The sequence below is a fragment of the Brassica napus genome, chromosome C1 (assembly GCF_020379485.1).
Source record: "Brassica napus cultivar Da-Ae chromosome C1, Da-Ae, whole genome shotgun sequence".
NCBI classification, from domain to species: Eukaryota; Viridiplantae; Streptophyta; class Magnoliopsida; order Brassicales; family Brassicaceae; genus Brassica; species Brassica napus.
In genome coordinates, this window is record NC_063444.1 from 14,485,381 (window position 1) to 14,505,836 (window position 20,456).

At 34.7% G+C, this 20,456-nt stretch overlaps 5 protein-coding genes across 9 annotated transcripts; 2 read left to right on the forward strand and 3 right to left on the reverse strand.

The window, feature by feature from the left end:
* The first annotated feature begins 126 nt into the window (after positions 1 to 126).
* BNAC01G18340D lies at positions 127 to 1,133 on the forward strand. The gene is made up of 2 exons (XM_013842182.3): positions 127 to 455; positions 721 to 1,133. The coding sequence occupies exons 1-2, from the start codon at positions 283 to 285 to the stop codon at positions 1,001 to 1,003; spliced, it is 456 nt and encodes a 151-aa protein (XP_013697636.1). The 5' UTR covers positions 127 to 282; the 3' UTR covers positions 1,004 to 1,133.
* LOC106401637 (arginine--tRNA ligase, chloroplastic/mitochondrial) lies at positions 996 to 5,926 on the reverse strand. Of its 4 annotated transcripts, none has more exons than XM_013842179.3 (18): positions 5,777 to 5,926; positions 4,897 to 4,971; positions 4,668 to 4,807; positions 4,473 to 4,548; positions 4,239 to 4,340; positions 3,929 to 4,144; positions 3,741 to 3,821; positions 3,540 to 3,623; positions 3,316 to 3,420; positions 3,042 to 3,220; positions 2,808 to 2,892; positions 2,529 to 2,715; positions 2,384 to 2,453; positions 2,185 to 2,254; positions 2,010 to 2,099; positions 1,604 to 1,672; positions 1,405 to 1,503; positions 996 to 1,303 (listed from the first exon to the last, which is right to left on the reverse strand). In XM_013842179.3, exons 2-18 carry the CDS (start codon positions 4,903 to 4,905, stop codon positions 1,193 to 1,195), a joined length of 1,773 nt encoding a protein of 590 aa, XP_013697633.1. In that variant the 5' UTR covers positions 4,906 to 4,971; positions 5,777 to 5,926; the 3' UTR covers positions 996 to 1,192. The 4 variants fall into 4 exon arrangements, with proteins under 4 accessions (XP_013697633.1, XP_013697635.1, XP_013697632.1 ...); XM_013842181.3 differs by having other exon boundaries at positions 4,897 to 4,967; positions 5,777 to 5,924; XM_013842178.3 differs by lacking the exon at positions 5,777 to 5,926 and adding an exon at positions 5,375 to 5,562 and having other exon boundaries at positions 4,897 to 4,967.
* An 8,260-nt stretch (positions 5,927 to 14,186) lies between these two features.
* LOC106400353 (arabinogalactan protein 13-like) lies at positions 14,187 to 14,581 on the reverse strand. The gene has a single exon (XM_013840726.3). It carries the CDS (start codon positions 14,497 to 14,499, stop codon positions 14,320 to 14,322), a length of 180 nt encoding a protein of 59 aa, XP_013696180.1. The 5' UTR covers positions 14,500 to 14,581; the 3' UTR covers positions 14,187 to 14,319.
* A 2,467-nt stretch (positions 14,582 to 17,048) lies between these two features.
* On the reverse strand, positions 17,049 to 17,366 carry LOC111211788. Its single transcript, XM_022713061.1, has one exon. The coding sequence runs from the start codon at positions 17,364 to 17,366 to the stop codon at positions 17,049 to 17,051; it is 318 nt and encodes a 105-aa protein (XP_022568782.1).
* A 911-nt stretch (positions 17,367 to 18,277) lies between these two features.
* On the forward strand, positions 18,278 to 20,327 carry LOC106397793 (F-box/FBD/LRR-repeat protein At4g26340). 2 transcript variants are annotated; one of them, XM_048744256.1, is made up of 4 exons: positions 18,278 to 18,511; positions 18,591 to 19,451; positions 19,546 to 19,683; positions 19,944 to 20,327. In XM_048744256.1, exons 2-4 carry the CDS (start codon positions 18,612 to 18,614, stop codon positions 20,052 to 20,054), a joined length of 1,089 nt encoding a protein of 362 aa, XP_048600213.1. In that variant the 5' UTR covers positions 18,278 to 18,511; positions 18,591 to 18,611; the 3' UTR covers positions 20,055 to 20,327. The 2 variants fall into 2 exon arrangements, with proteins under 2 accessions (XP_048600213.1, XP_013693875.2); XM_013838421.3 differs by having other exon boundaries at positions 18,281 to 18,511; positions 19,773 to 20,327.
* The last annotated feature ends 129 nt before the right edge of the window (positions 20,328 to 20,456 follow it).

Genomic DNA, 20,456 nt, shown 5'->3' on the forward strand with positions numbered 1-20,456 from the left:
CGTAATACATACACATTATCGTTATTCTTTATCCATTTTCTTTAACTGAAACCGTATCTCTTCGCTTATCTACATGCATGCGTAACTATATATACACAAACTTATCTTAATTTTGTTGTTTACTATAACGAAACACAAACATCTTGACAAGAACTCAACTCTTTGTTCTCAATCATTGTTCAATAAACCTTTTTATTTTTTTTCCCTTTTTTCCTTTTGGTATAAGACTTGAAAAAGGAAAACCAGATAACTATCATTGACGAAAAGAAAAAAGGAAAAAAGATGAGAATTCACGATGGTAGTCTCATTTGGACAACGAACGAAGATGTTGTTGAAGGACTTTCAAGATCCTCTGCAAAAGATTCATCTGATTCAACAGAGGACGCCTCCTCTTCTTTTTCTTCAAATGGGGCTTTTGACGATTTATCAGACCTCATCTCTCAGCTACCGACCATGTAATGACTATTCTCTTCGCGAATCCATTTTTCTTTCCAGGTTATATAAAGAACATAAGTAATAAACCATAGAGATTGATGCTTCTTGGATTGATCAGTATAGGGGATAATATACAGCAACCTTGAAATATTCATCGCAAGATCTCAGAATCATTTCTTCATGCTTTGATTGATCACATAAATTGTGTTGACAGTATTTTTTTTTGGTTGTTTTGTTTCACATAAATCATTTAGATGAATATTTTTTCTTATTACGTTTTCACAGCCACGAGAAGAAAGGACTTTCAAAGTATTACAAAGGCAAATCTCAGTCATTCACATCTCTAGCAAAGGTAACATGCCTTACCGGTCTTGTCAAGAGAAGACCAAGAATGAAGACTTGCAGGAGCTCTGGGGGGCATTTGGATCAAACCTGCAAAAGGCTATATCGACCCAACGCTACAATCTCCATGAAAGCCACAAGAACAGCATCTTCAACTCGTTCCAATTCAAGACTAATTAACCTTGAACCTTTTCATGATTCAACTACACTAAGTTCAATGACATGACAATAAACTTTCCGGTTCAGTTTAACATTGTAATCATTTGTATACAAGGTCGCCCAAGATAAATGAAAATAAAAGATAATTTAGAGTTAAAGAACCGTCTTTCTCACTACTAGAACAGAAAAAAAAAATGCCAGAACAGATAGCACTCAGGTCTTTTAAGTCGTTTAATTGTGATAGTGATTAGCATCATCAAATCTTGTAAACAGGGGTGATTCCAAGAAGGTGGAAGCATTTCCTCATCACTACAGCCGTTGCTTCACAAAGTAGGAGACGGCTTGCCTCCTCTGGTGAACCAATGACCTGTGACGAAGTTCATATTTTTAAGTGAGATTCAAATAATGGGCTATGAAGTTTGATATCACAAATATCAAATAGAAACGTAGAATGTCAGGAATCCACACCTGATGAATGGAGTAGAAGGAGGTGTAGCGTTCAGATAAGTCGTAGAGGTAGTGACACAACACGTTCGGCAACAAGTTGCTGCAAGCTTCCTCAACCGTCTGCAAATCGTTCATACATGGGTTCAGCAATTTGTTCATCTTGTTACCCAGAAAATGAAGTCAAATTTGAAAGTAGTATCTAATGATCCGCATGTTTTACCTCAGCAAATCGAAGCAAGTGAAGCCCCAGTGCTCGTTCTTCAGGATGATCCAATGCTAGCTTTTCTGTCTGCAATAGAGCGGATGTTGAAACGTAAGAAAAATCTTTATCGCACGGTGTATGGTAAGAGTTTATAACACAGTTTCTCAAGGTGTTTAAGGATCCATCAGATATGAAAATGTGAAATTCGACAGCACAAACCCGAGAATAAATAAAAGACAACAATCTTAAGACTTCCCAAATCTAAATGCTCACTATACACACTGGCATGGAGTTAACAGTTAAACACTTCTGAAAACTGTTTAAGCTTTCAAACCAAATAGATTGAGACAATGGGAAAGTTCAGTTGTAGTCAAGAGGAAGAACGGAGGAACAATGAATAATTTATGGGTATGCGGCTAAGTACCTTTTTCAGCTCATCTATGTCTTTGCCAGACTTTCTGATGATTGAACAGATCCGAGCATGAGCGTAAAGAAGGTAAACGGCTGTATTTCCCTGCTCATGATGACATGTGACCAATAAGCATGGCTAGGATGACTGCATAATGCAAATAAGTAAACTAGGTGGCAAATACCAGTACCTTGTCACTAAGCATTTGATCGAAGTTGAAAGTATAATTTGTCAATCTGTTGTTCTTCAGATCAGCATACCTTGAAAGAACATTAAACAAAACCGCATGTTAGCATTAACATCAAAATATTAAAATGCGCACTATCAAAACATCTGGTCGAAAATTCATCATATTTGTTCCCCAAAACGAGAATAGACATAATACTCACTTCACAGCACCATATCCAACTGCCTCAGCTGTTTTGTCTAGCTCCTCGGGAGTCCATTCTTTGTCCTTACCTAAAAAGAGGAGCAACATATAAAGGATGTATAAAATCACAAAATAAGTTACAAGGCTGACACAAATTTAGATACCACGCTCAATAAGGGCAGTTTTACTGCGAGTCTTGGCCTCATCCAGCAAATCAACTAGGCGGACTACATCTGAAGATCGAGTTCTAAATCGCTTGCCATCTTCCCCAAGGACGAGACCAAAACCAACATGGTCCACTCTTGGGTAAGTTTTATCACTGTCTGGAAGCCACCCTGCTTTTCTGGCAGCCTGATTCATAGTAACATGATAACCACAGTTACTACCGACAGTTTTAAGAATGACACATAGAAACAGAAAATAAAAATATTCATCAATCCTACTTTGAAGAACATATTGAAGTGCTGCTGCTGGCCTACATCGGTGACATATACAATCCACTCAGCTTTCTCTTCATTAAGCCGATACCTGGGACATGAAGATTTAATTATCAGCATACAATTCATTATTGAACAATAGGCAAGTTCAGGTCAAGCCACACACTTCAGTAAATACAAACACAATACGTCATAATATATGAGATGTATACAAATTTTATAGAGGAAAAGATAACCCACCAAAGAGCAGTCAGATCAGTTGAGGCATAGTTAAAACCACCGTCACTCTTTACAACCATGAGTGGGATGTTGAAGCCTTCGAGGAAGATCACACGAGCACCCTCACTTTCTTCAATCAACCCCTTGCTATCCAATTCCCCGATTACGTTAGCGATAAAGGGGTTGTAAAAGCTTTCACCCTGGCATTTATCAATGTATTTTTCATTAGCCATCCATATACCTCTTATCTTTCTATTTGTGTCAAATAATATAGTATCGATATCCCTTCTTTTACCTTTTCTTCAAGCTCAACTTTAAGGCGCTGATAAACCTTGGCAAACTCGGTTCGGCTGATTTCACAAATCTTAGCCCAAGCCTTGCGGTAAATAGGATCTCCACCCTACACCAAAGAAACCGAAAAATAGAGAAGTGAGTAATTTAGATAAGGCAGCAGCATATTGGCTCACTGCCAAACAGAAGAAACCACCAATAATTCAGGTTATGAAAAATGTTATTTACCTGTAGACGGACAACAGCCTTTTGTGCCTTTTCCTTGAAGTCCGGATCACTATCAAATTTAGTCTTTGATTCTTTGTAAAACGTCTGTTAGATGGCATATGAAAATAGAAATTCAATTGATATAGTTCTTCACATATAGCGTATTATGCAATTATAGGTACAAAGAAAAGCCAATAAGCCATATGATGTAAAGCAACTGACCTGAAGATCTCCAATGGCTGTCTCAGTCACACTCTCGGTATCAGGAAATTTCTCAAAGAGGTACTCAATGAGCATGCCAAACTGCAGAACGAAAAGGGCTTTTATTTCTTTGATAAACATTGGAATAAAACAACAAAGCACTTGGTTCCAAGGTTAAGAAATTATTTGAAGAGCAGAAAAACAGCTACCTGTGTTCCCCAGTCACCAACATGGTTTCTGCGTAAAACTTCAACCTTTGAGTACTCGAGCATGCGAGCTAGAGTGTCACCGATGATGGTTGATCTCAGATGACCAACATGCATTTCTTTAGCAATGTTGGGAGAGGAAAAATCAACCACGGCTCTCTTAACTGGAAGACTAGGCGCCCATGTGTCAATTCCGTCAATAAGCATTTTTTCAATACTCTGCATATTAGAAAACAACCATGCTACACATAAATTATATATACGACTGATTAAAAAAAAACAATTATACAAGTGAGGAAAACAGCAAGAGCACCTTAGCCATCCACTTGCTTGATAGTACAAGATTAACAAATCCAGGGCCAGCTACAGAACAAGTTTCCACCATCTCAGAAGCAGGTAGATTCTTTGAAATAGCCTATGTGAAAAAAAAAACGGAAGAAAACAAGAGTTAACAGATAATGTAAGATCCAATAAGAATCTGTCTGCTACAGGACAATAGAGAGCATACAAAATCTCCGGAATTCTAAAGACCAAACAAACCACCAACCTGACCAACAGCTGGAGGACCCCTGAACTGAGTACCCTTTCCTTTAATTACGGACCATAGACCCATTGCATTGTTACTGCAGACAAGAATATTATGTAAAAAAAAAAAAAAAAAAATCTAATTTAACAAAACTAAAAAGGAATTTAATTTGAACTTTTTTATTTCTATCGGAATTAAGTGAAAGAGAGAGAGCACCATTGGTAATCTCCAGGTTTTCCAGGAAGAGAGGCAGCAACCTCGGTCTCCACACTAGTTCCATCAGGAACCGTTAATCTGAGAGACGCATCAAAGAGCTTCTCGACCTCCCGTTTTAGATTCCCCGTGAACTCTTGACTCTGTCACAGCACTCAAAAATATCAGTTATGAAACGGTGAAAGAAGAGCAATGTCTCATGGATTAAAACAAAGAAAAACCTACGACTTACAGCTGCCATGGTTGCCACTGACTTTGATCTGGTTGCAAAAACAAGTCTCCTAGTCGTTGCTCTGAATACACCTGTCTAGGTTACAAAACAACACAAGGGGAATCAGTACACGCAAAATAGCAAACTCCATTAAAAAAAAAAAAAAAGTTTCATCAAAGCATTGCTACACACATCATGGTCAAATAAACACTCAACGTTTATCTTCGACAACCCACGAAAGCCAATCAAACGCATTCTCAAAATTTCAATCAAAATACGAAAACACAGAGAAACAAAATCAGAACATGCTCACAGTACAATAATTAGTAGCAAAATCGACTCTCTCTCTGCTAAAAAAACAACACTCTTATCTTAACAAATATTGCAATTGAAACGTCACTATATGAAGCTGAAGCTCGAGAAGCAATTGCGAGAGCAGAAGCCAGTAGAGATAACGGCCGAGAAACGGGAAGATTAGAGGTTGGAGAGAGGATTTTACCAGATAGAGAAGAAGAAGAATAAGAAGAAGAGGACGACAAATAAGCCAAGTGAGGACAACGAGAAAGAGGATTGAAGGAGCAGAGAGATGACGGCGGTGTAGCTGTAACCGGGAAAAGGGTTAGCCTTACTGCTGCCATAGCTATATTCTCATTTTTCCTTACTTTTTTTTTCCTTTTTTATTTTTCTAAAAAGAAAAAAAATAATAATTTTGTTTAAAGCAAATCAGGTGTTGGGCCAGGCCCAGTATGTAAATTAGGTCATGTCAAACGCGAACGTGATTCGGCGTTTCAAACAACTTAGCGGCTGCGATCGCCAGATCAGGGAAGCGCACAAAACAACGGGGAATTCACAGAGTCGAGGAGGAAGAAGAAGAAGAAGAAGAAGGGAGGAGGGATCGTACCACGGTGGATGATATCAAAGGATCGGCGGCAGGCGGAAGGAGTAGAGCCAGTGGCGAGAGCTGTGTCGTTCGGGTTTTTGATACTGGCAGGGCTAAAATAAGTTAGAATTTAGAAGCACTTTTTGATATTTATTTCAACATTTTCTTAAAATTACCTTGTCAACCAAATCCATTTGACTCTCTTTGAACCGATGGTGGGACCCGAACCGACCAATAGTCAGATATATGAACCAATGTCTTGAAAATTCATAGATTCAATTCAACCGGTTGGACCGTGAAATCAGTCAATAATTTTAAATCATGTCATTAATTATATTTTCAGTTTAATTATCGTTGTACAATAAAAATTTTGTTAGAAAATAAATGTCATTTTAATTTCAACACAAAAATTATAAATAATATTCTTTAATTTATTTTTTCAATTAATTGAAATATGTTTATGTGTAATTATGATGTTTTTATTTTGAAAATATACAAAATTCAATATTTTTTAATTTATTTGCACAAATCTAAAACGTCAACATGTAACGGAATGAATATTTGATTATTTTCAAAGCAACTCTTATGATGAAGATGAAAGAACAATACTTGAAGTTAAATGTCATGTTAGTACAAGATTGAATTAAAATGCTTTGAGATTAAGATTTCAACTAGTTTATAATTCGCGCCCTGCGCGGGGTGAAACATAAATTTATATAATTACAATAGTTACTTATGTTTAAAACATGTATAAATCTTGAATGACAGATTATGTATATTATATTTGTCTTTCTGTTGTTTGTTTTTGTTTGTTTACATAAAACCATTTAGACTAATAATAATGTGATATAGAAGAGGAAGATGTATTCACTAATATTTCTAAAATAAAATAAAATTATTTATCATATATCTGTTCATAATGGTTTTTAGTTTATCTTATTTACATCACATATATCTTAATACCTACAATCTATTAAAACAGAATAACAAATAATCCAACTTGATTCCAAGTAGAATATTTTTTTAAACTATACTTTATGTATTTCTCTTAACCTATACTATTACTAACTACTCACATTTAAATATAGTCTAACTATAGCTACATATATCTACAACTAGGGTCAATCCGCCTTACGGGCGGGAAGTTATGATAAAAATTATTTTATTATGTCGAATAGTGCATCCAGTGATTGCGTGTTACGTGCTCTGAAACTTACGATCATTGAAGTTGCTAGGCTTTTTCTTGACAATAATGTAGAAGGAGCTTACGCGGATGTAATTGCTAGACACCAATAGATGGTGGATCCAAGCAGATGCTAATCCTCCTTCCAGTAAAAGCATTCTACAATCTTGTATTATTAATATCACAAATTGAAAATATAAATTATTTCTAATTCGATATAGCAGCCTTGATTTTCATTTCTTTTTTTAAGTTTTTGTGATTTGGAGGATTGTTTTGTTTTTGTTAAACTTTAAACACTTTTAAATTTTAACCCTTTTTGAATATAAATGTAAAAACATTTGTTGGCATGTTGATGCTTAAGGTAATATTAGTTTGTCTCCTCTTATGATTTCCTCAAATTTCCTTACTCTTCTTATGAGATCTCAACTTTGGGGAATACATGGTTCAGACGAAGTATTTTAGTTGTTGACAGTTGATTTACAGGTTTAATTTATTATTGTGTGTATAATAGAATGGATATCGATTAATTTCTTGAAACCAAAATTAATAAATTTAATTACTATAGTAGTAAACTACTTCAATTTCCTTCGACCATTGGCTGCATATAGCAAACCATATCCAATGTTGTATTCAACCTAGATCTAATGGCTGGCCTGTTCCGTTTAAAATATATGAGAAGGACATCGAGAAATCATTGGCTTCAGAAGGAACATGAACAATGTGGCTACCGTTGTTGCTATTGACGGCTGAAAGGAGGGGCTCCAGTTTCTGAGGTTTTTCCTCATTGTTTTCTTCTCCAAAATTGACAATGCCAAGAGAGACACCTTCTTTTTGAGCTTTTTCCCAACAACCTCTAAGGCATTTTTTTTTGTACTTGATTGGGCTAAGAAAAACAGAAGCACGACATAAGCATCCGATAGCTTTTTAAGAAAAAAGAATAGGCAAGAATTCTAGTACCTTACAGCCAAAACAATAATCCTTTGGCTGTTGATTCTTGGCGTTACAGTTTTGCAAGTACCTGGTGCTAAAGACCTGTAAGAATGGCTTCCTTCTCCTCATCACCCAATCAGTTTCCAAGTCCAGGAAGAGGAAAGGTGTGTATTAACACTAAGCCACTGAAATCAAACCATACATAAATAATCACCATCATTTTCAAGTAAAAAAGCCACAAAACATTAGAGAGTAGCTATTTCCTCTTAAATTTGGTTAAACGATGGTGTTGCTTTATAAAGGTAGTCTTTTTCGGTTTGGTGTATGTAAAACATATCTTGCTATCAGACTTTGTTACATAGTCAATTTCGCAATAGTAAATATCATAACAATCAAATGAGAAAAGATATCATGGATATAATGGAACTTACGGCTCTTCTTTTGATTTAGAAATAATGTTTATGCTCTTTAGGTCCTCATGATCAACACCGCTCCAATCTGTAACAAAAAAGGATGTTTAATCATATCAAATCGAATAAGTTTTAAAAAATTAATTGAAATAAAATAAGCTTACCAAGAGATTTTTAGTCCAAGATTCAGTGCGAAAGTTCTGAGAAAACAAAGACACGTTCATCGTTCTGCTACGTTACTGGCGCCAGCTCAGTTGTCGGGAACCCAACTGTCGATCTAAATAGAGATCCGCAACTCTGCTTGAAATCTAATCCTTTTACTTTATAATCCTCTCATGAACACGACTGATCCTAATTTTACTCTAACTTCTTGAAATCAAAATCAGAGGTAGGCGTAGTCAAGACTCTAACTCCTTTACCTGCCATTCTCAAGATCCCCACAGTGTTCTCCAGATTCGACTGCAATGGCAAAGCACGAAAGATCCCCTAAATCACAGACAAAAAGGTCAATTCAAAAGCTCTAATGGAATAGAGTATAACTGGGTTTTGGCACCGCAGAGAAGATTGATAGCTTCGGTTTGAGCCTATAATCTCTATCTCTCATCAACTCGAAGTTGTCGATGTATATCATAGTCGACTACGGACAAATTCAAAATTCACGCATCAATCAAAAATACTCAAAATCAGAACAGATGAAATTCGAAAATCACCTCGAGCAAATGTTGAAGATGAAGATAGAGTTTGAGAGATATATAAGATGGTTTGGAGGGGAGCAAGGCATCCCTTTTTTTATACGGAGAAACACCGCCTCTAAGAAGACATTGAAGTGTAGATCATGGATAAAGGAATTAAGAACATGTTTAATGCAATGGATCTGGAAGTTGTATAGTTTTGATGGATGGAAAGAAGTTGAAAGGACGTGAGTGAAACCCCAAAGAACGGAATCGTCATGCCAACTTCTGCATCTCAGTCTCTCTAATGGCGGATATCAAAATTGTGACAAATCCCTAAATTCTAAAACGATGCAGATCAAGGGTCTTAGTGTTTCACGCAAACGGGGCTCCTTGAGGACAATACGAAGCCCAAATAACACAATATGAGACCCACCTTTCTTGCAGAATTTAGTTAATGAAACGCAAAGTTTTGGCGCGCATGACACGTGTCACGCCTGGAGCCATCGAATTTCTGACGTGTAATCCTACGTGTCACGTCCGGGAGTGAGAGAAACTCTCTTTTATATAATAAGACTAGGGTAAGCCCGCCCTGCGGGCGGGATGTGAAAAAAAAATATTTAATTTATTTTCAATTTGTGAAAATTATCTTAAAATATATTTATTATTTGGTATTATTATTTTTGTTAAAAATCATAAGGAGTAGTCCATTTGATGTTGTTTTTCTGTAAATTTTATCATTTTTTAAACTTGTCTCTTGTAAAAATAAATTTCATTGTTTTTTGCTTAACACTGTTTATATGTATGTTTATATTATGTGTGAATTGTTATTCGGATCGTTGCTATACATTATATTTTTCGTCAAACTTATTTGTTTTAAAAAATATTTTCATTAATTTGTGAATAACCTTTTAGTTTCACTTTTTTGCACACTGATTTAGGGATGTTTAAAAATAAATAATATTATAATTTTTCATAAATAATATAATAGTATTTTACAAGACAATTATTTTGTAACATGTTGTATTAAAATATTTTGATACAATAATTTGGATTCAAAATTTAGCTGTTCATGTATATTTCAAATAAAATTTATTAACAAATCATATTTTCGTGACATTTTAGAAAGGAAATAGTTTCCAAAGATACAAATATTTCGATTTTATTTCAATTCATGCATTATCGATTTTGATTTTTTTAAAGTAAGATAAAATTAAATATATACATGTATAATATATTAACTTCTTGCATAAGAATACTTTCAAACATTTTAGATAAGAGTACTTGAAACCTTTTTGTATTATATTTTTTAAAATTAAATTTAAATTAGGTTTATCAATAATTTTAAATATGTAGTTTGTTTGTAAATATTTACTTGGTTGTGACTTTATAAATTTTGAACATTTTTCGATGAATAGAAATTAATTATTTTTAAATATATAAGATATATTAATTTAAAATTTACATATTAGAAAGTGAATACAGACCTCCTAGGTTACAAAAGTGAGATTATTCGCTTACTTCATTAGCCTACCTACGTTACAAATTTCAATCAATTAAAAGTGTACCAAAAGAATGAAGATGGTCCTTGAAGAAGTATTCAGAGGCAAGGAAAGATAGACTATCGTAACAGATTGAAGGAATGGAATAAATGTCTTATGAGGGGAAAAGGAAAAGAACTGAGATTGTAAACGGAAGTTGAAATTAACAATAGTCAACATTCTCATCACACAATTATTTACACAATTGCAGATTGCAAGCGATGCCTTTGGTCCCAATTAATGACCTTTTGGCTACAATAAAAGGAATCAACATCTTTCCCTCAAAATTTTTTAAATTTTTTTCTAACATAATATGCAAGCTTTTCTGTACACCCTGAAGTTTCATTCCTATAATACTGATTTCCCTTTAATCGTTTAGCATTCATCAAAATTTATCACTAAAATTTATCAAGTTATATACATATGTTCATGTCTGATCATAGCTAGTTACACACATCCGATCAACTAATAGAGAGCTATAGTACAATCAACAACCAAGACAGCTTTGCTTCGCTTACAACCTGACAAAAACCCATCAAATCAGACTTTAGCTGCAATCACATGTTTGGTTTTAACCACCCACTGAACCACTTCTTGTGCCCCTCTTTATCAGATAGTAATCTGAAATATAAAAAAATTGATCTGCCATTCTTCCCGTTACCACACTCCATCCAGTGTTAGCCTCACTCATCATATACAATGCGCGTTATGTTCTCTGTCTTGAACAAATTACAGTTCGCATCTCTGGCTGTTGCGTCGTTACTGCGCATTGAAGAATTATTATCATTATTATGACTATTGTTCTGGAAATATAAAGGGTTGGGAAAACACAAACGTAAACGCCACAAAGAAAGGACATGGACAAAGGAAGTTCACTTCAATAAATACCTTTAAAAGAGTAAGGGGAAATATGTTTATAGTAATGAAACGTTCACATTCAGATAGAGCAATAGAAAGGTGCATTGCCTTTCATCACATCAACTGAAACTTTTCCCATACTAAACCAAAGTCACCAAATGGAGTTAGGACCGAGAAAATATACTCATATCCAAGGTCTATCTTAACCATACTAAACAAAAGTCTCCGAAAGCTCTGTCCCTATGCTCTCTGTATTACATGTTACCAAGCCACATGCTCAGTTAGATTAAAATAATATGGACCACAAAAGAACCTAAGAACAATGCGTAAGTGGAATGATTCTAAACTACACAATTCTACACACGGTACATGCTCCTATAAAAATTACAAATAGCCTTTTTCTTCCTTTAGATGCTATTTTTTTTTTCTCATGCATCAGTTCATCATTTCCACAGAGGCTTTATCGCCACAACTTAAAAAACGAACCAGATAACTGTGATACAAAATCGGATCAAACATTTCAGTGTAGCTATTTACATAATGTACAACATAAACAGAAATGTAGAAGGGAAAATCAGAATCAGATCAAACCAACTAATACAGAGCTATTAAGATTTATGACATCATATCATGGACACATGTTTACTTGAAGACGAATATGGAGGTTCATATTCAGAGAAAGAAACAAACCATGATCCATGTCTCTTTGAGTCCTATTCATGATCCTTTGCGGAAGACTGCACATTCCATTCAGTCAATTCACTCTCAGTCACAAACTTGTTGGCTTGTAAATTTCCAAGAAATCAAACATATGAACATAAGGCTGAAAGATCTAAAACTTAAAACATATCAAAATTCAATATTTTCCATCTCAGTCAAAGTTATCGTGTAGCATAAAGATGATGTCGTGAAATCTGCAGTATAACATATAAGTCACTTTTGCAAAAACATCAAATGCAGATTAAACAAATGTTATAACATTACAACCAAACAAACATGCAAATTTTGTGTTCTTGATTTAATTATCAGATTAAAGTTTTCAATTCTAAACCGTGAAGTGTGTAAATAAGATGTGAGGAACAGATCGAGAAGAAAACGACCTACACTCTTTGTAGCGAATCAAAATTCCATACCATAGTTCATCATCCACCATTATTGAAAACGAAAGGAAGCACAAATTAGCTTCGCTTTCTCTAAACTATGTCGCTGCCAAATACGTAAATGCATCTTGTTCTGTTCACCGTAGTCACTGCTGATTCTCCACCGTTCTTCACGTTCCGTGATTCCCAGAAACGCATGTGATGCGTCATCCCGAGGATTTCATCCCGAGGTGTGGGAAGAAGGTAATTAGAAAACGTAGTGGGAAGGAAAATGTAAATGGCGAGTTCAGATGATGATGTTCAAGGAAATAAAGGCTTTCCTTTTATAAGAGAAGAGACACCGCCTCGCAGAAGAATAAAGTGCATTCAATAACAGATAGTGTTCAAAGAGGGGTGATGGAGTTAAGGAGAATGATAAAGGAGGTGAATCAATTAGGAGACACGTTTTCGTTTATCTGAAGAGAAGACATAACGTCATAGATGTATCAGAGATCGATGAAGAAGACTCTTTGTTTATTTTGTGGAAGAAGAAGACGAAACCCTGAAAATCTTGTGGCTGGTCTTGCTGAATAAAGAAACAGAAGCCCAACACGTGATAAGCGTTGAAAGCCCATCAAAACTCGCGTTCAAATGAAACGTTGAGTTTCGCTATTGAGTGACACGTGTCGGCCAGAGAGAGCTCGACTTATCTATGTGGCAGAGGACGTGGCGCAAGGAGAAGGGATGCAACTATACTTTATATAAATAGATTTGTTTTGAAATAATACAAACTTCCTTATTTTACTAACTAAAGATTCTCAAATAACTAATTAGATTTAATTAATCTCTAATATTATATTTCCTAAATCCTTTTAAAAACATTTCCAAAATCCGGTCAAAAATATTTACCACCAGATATTTAGTATATTTTAATATGAATATTTAATTGAAGTTTCCAAGTTTCTACTCATATGATTTTATTAACATTTGTATATTTGTTGTAACAAAAAAAATTAAACTATTAATCACAAAATTTTCAATGTGAAATATTTAATAGTTTTAGTAATTTATAATCATTTTTAAAAATTCAATGAAAATTTTAAAATTAAAATATTCAGGTCTCGATACTTTTTCAGTGCGAGTTTTGAAATTAACATATTTATGTATTTTATATGGTATATGATATATAGTTTAATTTAAATAATATTAAATATATATAAAAATATTTTATATGAATATCTATTAAATGATACTTCACATTCATGTGATTTTATGATCATTTGTTTTTTTTATAACAAACAAAAGTAAAATCATTGTTCACAAAATTTTTATTGCCTGGTTTTTAAAAGTTTTAGTAATTTATAGTCATTTTAGAAATTCAAAATATAACATATAAGAAAAAAAATTAGATTTTTCATTATATGTTTAATGTGATTGTTTAATTTTTTAATAATATAAATTAAACAAAAATGATGGAGGATACAAAAACTATTATCAAATCTTTATTATTCAAAATCATTAATTGTTGAATATATGTTAATCACATTAGGTAATTCCGTAGCTTTTATTTAATGAAAGAATAAAGAATATTTTTTATGCATTTCTAATCAATTTAATAGTTAATTTAATAAAAACTATAATATGCATTTAGATGGACCAACCTATTTTTCTAAATATTCTGAGACTGGTTTAATCTTCGTTCAATTACCATGAACTTACATTTTTTTGGTAAAGAGTTTCGTCAAAACTACATTGATCATAGTACAAAGAAACTGATAGGGATGTGTTTATTGATATTCGGATGCAAATCTTTAAACAATACACAAGAGTGAAAATAATTATGAAATCAAGAATATGATTTCTATATAAACTAAAAATCAAAACGAATGTGCTCAGAATAGAAACCCAACCGCCAGAGTGGCTACGGTAGCGACAAAAGCAGGGATAGACAAGGAAGCGTCAGAGGTAGGGCTCGGAGCTGGAGCATCCACGGCGGCTGCCTGTTGCAGAGCAGAGAAAGCCATCATAGCCACCAAGACAGCCTCAAAGAGTCTCATCTTCATTGCATCCATTGTTAATTACTGAGAAAGCAAACGAAGAGATCGTTAATGTATTTGTGTGTTTTGTGGTGTGTTGCTATGTGCTGTGACTTGTGTGTTATATATACACATGGATGCGTGATAATTAGGCGAGCTGTATGTGCCTACTTTACAGTTTAATTAGCACCAACCCAATTAATCATTTTTGAATTAATCAACACAAAAATCATTAACGTGTTTGAGCTCATCAACTAAGATATTTGGAAATAATTTAGAAATAAATAGCTGGAAAGAGCAATGCAGCCGATTTTAGTTGTTAGTATCTAGTGTTTTTTTGTTGGAACTCGTTTTTGACAAAGTGGTGTAGACCATTTTTCTGATGGGTTTTTCGACGGAGACGTCTGTCGGAAGAACCGGAATTTGGACACGATGTAATCGTCACCGTGAACACTATGAGTTAGTGTATTTGTTAGTCAAAATCAGAGTTGTTTTGAATGAAAAATGGAGGTCCAAAGTGAATGACATGAAAAGCTTATAAAGCTATATATTTGGTTAAATATAAAATATAACAAATATTTCACTTTAGATACGTGAGGTTTGAATTTAGATTTAATAAGTTAATTAGACTTAATGTCAATTAATCTATTTTAAATCTTATTCATAAAATATTTTGATATTTGGTTAAATATAAAATATAAACTCAATTAAGTATATTGTTGGTTTTGATTTGGTCAATACAACATTATGACTTAAATTTGCTAACGTCTAGAATCTTTACTCACGGAAATCAAATTTTCTTTATTGCTAGGATTATGACGTTAGCGACTCCATAAATGACATAACGTGTTCATCTTTTTTGAAGTTATAAAAGGAGCACTTGTGTTAACTTATCCGTTGATAGAGAAAACATACAATCCTCCATATTTCTTTTATCTTTCTTTTTAGTTTTCTTTTGAATCCGAGAATATACACAAAACTAGTTTCTTCAGGCTTCTGATAGAGTGACGCAAATCAGAAGATTTTTTGCAGTTGTATCTTGGGACTCATTACGTTATCAAACCGTCGCACTACGGGACGTATTTTGAGTTAAGAAAAGAGATAATATCTCGCCTCTGCAATTAAATCATTTTTTTTTTAATCTTTGGTATACTTTTATCAATTTTATTCTTTACAATATTCAGTTCTCCGTAAATTATATAATACGGTCTCATCATTTTTTTTTCTTGGAGAGATGGATATAATATGTTGATTCAAAGAATATACAGTTATTAAGGTGTTGTGTGTTTCAATTGATACAGTTCATATAGGAACGTTTTCGTTAATAAAAAGTAAAGTACTATATATGAAACTGTTGTTTTTCCCCTGTGCCAGTCGTGAAATGAATAGAAAATGAGAAAATGAGAAAATGAGAGAACCAATGAGCTGTGTGGCTGTTTATTTATAGGTGAAGAATATGGACTGTGAATCTGTGATTGATGGCACAGTCCATATCCATTTCTACCCCAATTATTTCTTAAATATTCTTTAAAAAAGAATTTATAAATGGAAATTTTCATTTTCTTATATAACAATACAAATTTTATTCATAAGGCCGAGAAAAAAAGAAAAGAGTAAGTTACATAAACATGTTTTCTTTCTTGGAAGCCAATAAATCAAAAACACACACACAAAACCGAGAGATCCAAAAAGTTGGTTTAGAACAAACGTAAATCCTTATTCAATCTAAAATCTGAGGTGATTTGATTTTTAACGAGGTTTTAGATGATTTTAAGGAATTATGGAGAATAAAATGATTTTTGTTAAACCACTATAGAATATCACCTAAAACCAAGGGATTTGAGTTTTTTTTTTTTTTAACTAAGAAACTCCACCCAAACACTCTAAAATCACTTGAAAACTTGAAAACTCCACAACTTAAAATATTTTCAATAACAGTGGATTTCAGAATACTTTATAAAATGCCAAGTTCAATAATACTGGATTTTAAATGAGTTTTTAAAATTCATGTTTCAATAACGGTGAATTTGTCATTTTGACACAAATCACTTAAAACTCTCAATTGAATACATCCCATAGAAAGTTAGAAAGTGTAAATTATATCAGCTACAGAGACAGAAAGATTGGAACTTGCGATCAAATGAAAAATAAAGATAATTTTAAATCAAACGCCAAACAAGCCTACTTGACCTGGACATATACGGATGATGACAAGCTGTAACGATCTGCAAGCGACCAAAATAATTATTTTCCCAGAAGATATGAACAAACTTAAAGCAAATCGACAACAGCCCCACTAGTCTTAAAACATTCCGAGATACTCCAGAACCAATTGAACGGTCAACGGTGTTTCAAGTGCATACTAAACTCGAATTGATTGTCTAGCTATCACCAAGGACCATACTTAAAATGACCCTGAATCTTTAAATACACTTCAGAGATACAAACTCTAATCAGGATTATGATTTTTTTTTAACCGAGATCAGGAAGCAAGAACTACAAAGTGACTACGAATGATATATATAAAAAAACAATATGAGAACTTTACAAAGAAGCGAAGATGATCGGGTTTGATAATATATTGATCACTCAAAATGCAGATGGAAGTGATTCTGATATGTAGCGATGGCAGCTGAAGATGAGCTATAAGCGAAAGCGTGATCATCACGATCGTCTTCTTCTTCGTCGTCAACTTCAGGATAAAGCAAACCTGGCGGAGGAAGACAGAGAACGGTCAAAAACCACACAGCGAATCGACCCAGTTCCTGTAGCGGGAATAAGCAGACAAGGTCGAGCATTTCCCGGCTGCTTATGCGGTCCGACGGTGGTATCATCCTTGCTCGCTGCCAAATATCAGCCGACAAAAGGGCTACCGACATAACACTCCCGCCGTTGAACACCATATGCCCGTACAGTGTTTATTCACAAAACGTTTCTGGTTTCTTTTGAAAGAGATGATGATTCCGTGATTTCTGTATGATTTGTTTGTATGTTGAGTATACAGAGAGGTCAGGATTTACCTTTTCAACTACTTGATCCCTTTTGTGATTTTGCCACGTTGACTTGAATGTTTCATTATCAATCATTAAACATCATTTAGTGCCTAATCCGGTTTTTATTTTTCTGTTGATATAATATTCAGAAATGAAATTTTGTTTAAAGGTCCACTAGGCATTTTGTATTGCGGAGTTGTAAACACATATCACGAGATCAAAACACAGGATTGTCAGACTATTGAATCCTAATACGGGTTTTTAAAAAAATACATTTTTTGGTGCGTCTATGTTCTGTTCTGTGTGTAAATTAATGAAATCTTAGTTCTTTGGAACAGAACTCTGTAGAAATGATAACTTTGGAAGTGAGAATGATGTTACAGTCTTTAGCATCACATAGTCTATAGCATATTCTCTATACACTCCTGACATATGCTTGAATAACGCACTCATTTCCACTCGGTCAAGATAAAAGTTATACCCTGACACTATTGATGAGTCTAGATTGAATAAATAAGAGTGAAAATCGATGGATAGAAGATTAAGAGAGGAAAAAAGAAAGGGGATAACACCCAGTTTTTGTTAACCGTAATCGATAATGTTTTCACGACCTAAAACAATGAAATATAATCGATTATTTTGATAATCAGTGAATAACAACATACTTTCGATGAAAAAAAAATATACAAGGCAAACATATGGTCAACGCCTGAAAACGTAAAAGACTTCGATATGATGGGCCGTAAGTCAAGCCCAAAGGCCGAACAATGATAAGTTGAAACTATCCGGTGGTTCAAGTGTGGTAATTAAATTTGAGACCATTAATCACAGTCTGCTTTAGTTCTTTTGGGGGCACTGTGTGATAATTTAGGGTTTCTTGGCTCCTCTGTTATTCGGACTCTCCCGTGAGAAAAACGAATCAGGGGTTGTCTGTGAAACGCTAGAGAGTTTGTGCAACTGGTTCTACTGGAGAAATAGGACCATCTCCGACTTGGTCAAACTCTTCTGGTCTCATTGTCATTTTAGAAACTATCATTTGGCCAAATAATCAAACTGTAAGTTTTTCTATGTTTTTTTTTTTTTTACTTTTCTCTATTCGGATTAGTTAACCCTTTCGGTTTCTCTAATCTGCAGGATCCAATCGTGTTTCCTCACATGGACATCATCAGTCACTTGTCGGATGATTTGCTCTTGCGGATTCTGTCATTTGTTCCTACAAAAGATGTCGTGGCCACAAGTCTTTTGTCCAAAAGATGGGAATGTCTTTGGACGTCAGTGTCCAAACTTGGTTACGATGATAGCTATCATCACACCGGTGACTACAAGAACTTCTCGCAGTTTGTTTACAGGTCTTTGCTCTCCAATAAAGCACCAGTACTAGACAAGTTACATCTCAAGCTCGGCCCTGACTGTCCCTTCATCGATGTTGAACTATGGATTAACATCGCACTTAGTCGCCGTGTCCGTGAACTAGAAATTGATCTTTTTTCCAAGGAAGAGTCTTTTAATTTGCCTAATAGCCTATACACCTCTGAAACACTAGAGATCTTGACACTCATCAGCTGCGTCCTCGTGAACGTCCCTTCTTCCGTTTGTCTCCCGTCTCTCAAAACTCTCAAGCTCGACCGTGTCGATTACACAGACAACGATACTCTACCGCGTCTTCTATCCGGTTGTCCAAATCTCGAAGTCTTGTTTGTGGAACGACATGTTGGAGACGAGACAACTGATTCTATCGTCGTCGCGCCTTCGTTACAAAGATTAACTATGTTGGACACACATTCCGGTACATGCGGTCGGTTTGTGGTTGATGTCCCTTCTTTGAAGCACCTTGAAATTACAGATTCTGTTGCTTACGTCGACCTCCGTCGAATGGAGAATATGCCTGTGTTGGAGAAGGCATGCGTTTGGATTACTAGTAGTGGAGTGACCCAAGAGTTTTTAAAGGCTCTTACTTCTGTCCACCGCCTTTCACTATCTTTATCACCTTCAGAGGTAAAATTACAAAAATCTTAAAATATATATTTTGTATCCTGTAAAGTAGTTTTTCATCTCTTTTGTATAATTAAAATGAAAATAAAAATAACAGGTTATGATGCATCCTTCTGGTATGACATTCAATCAGCTTGTTCATCTGGACTTGTACACTTTAACTGAAGGCTGGTGGGATCTTCTTACTTGTATGCTCCAAGATTCCCCTAAACTGCGATTTCTCAGACTCAGCAATGTATGTGGTCGTCTCTAGAATCTGCTTTTATCAGGTTTGGTTTTCCGATACATTGACTGACTGTTAATTATATATATCTTTGGTCTTAGAACAAATTAACAAGTGAAAGCAAAGAGACCCCAATTGGTTGGAGGCCTCCGAGTTCTGTTCCTGAGTGTTTGTTGTCTAGTCTAGAGGCTTTCGTGTGGATTGGGTACAATGGGAGACAAGGGGACAGAGAGATGGCAATATATCTCCTGAAAAATACTGCTTGTTTGAAGACAGCGACATTCTCTCCAGATTCTACTGATTTGGGAGAGAAGTATCAGATGCTCAAGGTGTTGGCATCTGTAGCTACAATATCTGCTTCGTCTCAGCTTCTATTCGACTGAAACAATGGTAAAAATGTCGTTGTCTTGTATGGAAATCTCTTAGTTTTTGGTTAAATTCCGGCTAGTGTGACTTAGGCTAGGCAACCTTCAACTTCGTCTTGGTTTAGTATTTTTGTTGATAGTCGTTTAACGAGTCGGTTAATTAATCATCCTCTCTCCTTTATCTTTTGTGCTCATCTTGTGCCGGACACACCAAGGAGTTTGCTCATTATGATTTTCCGGTTTATTTTTCTAGATTGGAAATTTAAACTTACATTATTTTTGTTCGGTTTACTTCCATGGGCGAATCCAACATTTAACTGATTGATTCTACGGTTGGATTCATAAACAGCTTTGTACCTGATTTTTATTCAGGTTTAGATCAGTACGGTTAGGATTATATTTAAGTGAAATAAACGTAGT

Bases quoted from the DNA above. Each gene is read 5' to 3' on its own strand.
- BNAC01G18340D (XM_013842182.3), top strand. From the start codon at position 283: ATGAGAATTCACGATGGTAGTCTCATTTGGACAACGAACGAAGATGTT. The intron at 456-720 runs GTAATGACTATT...ACGTTTTCACAG, and splicing joins ATCTCTCAGCTACCGACCAT to CCACGAGAAGAAAGGACTTT.
- LOC106401637 (XM_013842178.3), bottom strand. From the start codon at position 5,513: ATGGCAGCAGTAAGGCTAACCCTTTTCCCGGTTACAGCTACACCGCCG. The intron at 4,968-5,374 runs GTAAAATCCTCT...TAACCTAGACAG, and splicing joins TTCTTCTTCTTCTCTATCTG to GTGTATTCAGAGCAACGACT. The intron at 1,504-1,603 runs GTAAAACATGCG...AACGATTTGCAG, and splicing joins ACTTGCTTCGATTTGCTGAG to ACGGTTGAGGAAGCTTGCAG.
- LOC106400353 (XM_013840726.3), bottom strand. From the start codon at position 14,499: ATGGATGCAATGAAGATGAGACTCTTTGAGGCTGTCTTGGTGGCTATG.
- LOC111211788 (XM_022713061.1), bottom strand. From the start codon at position 17,366: ATGGTGTTCAACGGCGGGAGTGTTATGTCGGTAGCCCTTTTGTCGGCT.
- LOC106397793 (XM_013838421.3), top strand. From the start codon at position 18,612: ATGGACATCATCAGTCACTTGTCGGATGATTTGCTCTTGCGGATTCTG. The intron at 19,452-19,545 runs GTAAAATTACAA...TAAAAATAACAG, and splicing joins TATCTTTATCACCTTCAGAG to GTTATGATGCATCCTTCTGG. The intron at 19,684-19,772 runs GTATGTGGTCGT...CTTTGGTCTTAG, and splicing joins GATTTCTCAGACTCAGCAAT to AACAAATTAACAAGTGAAAG.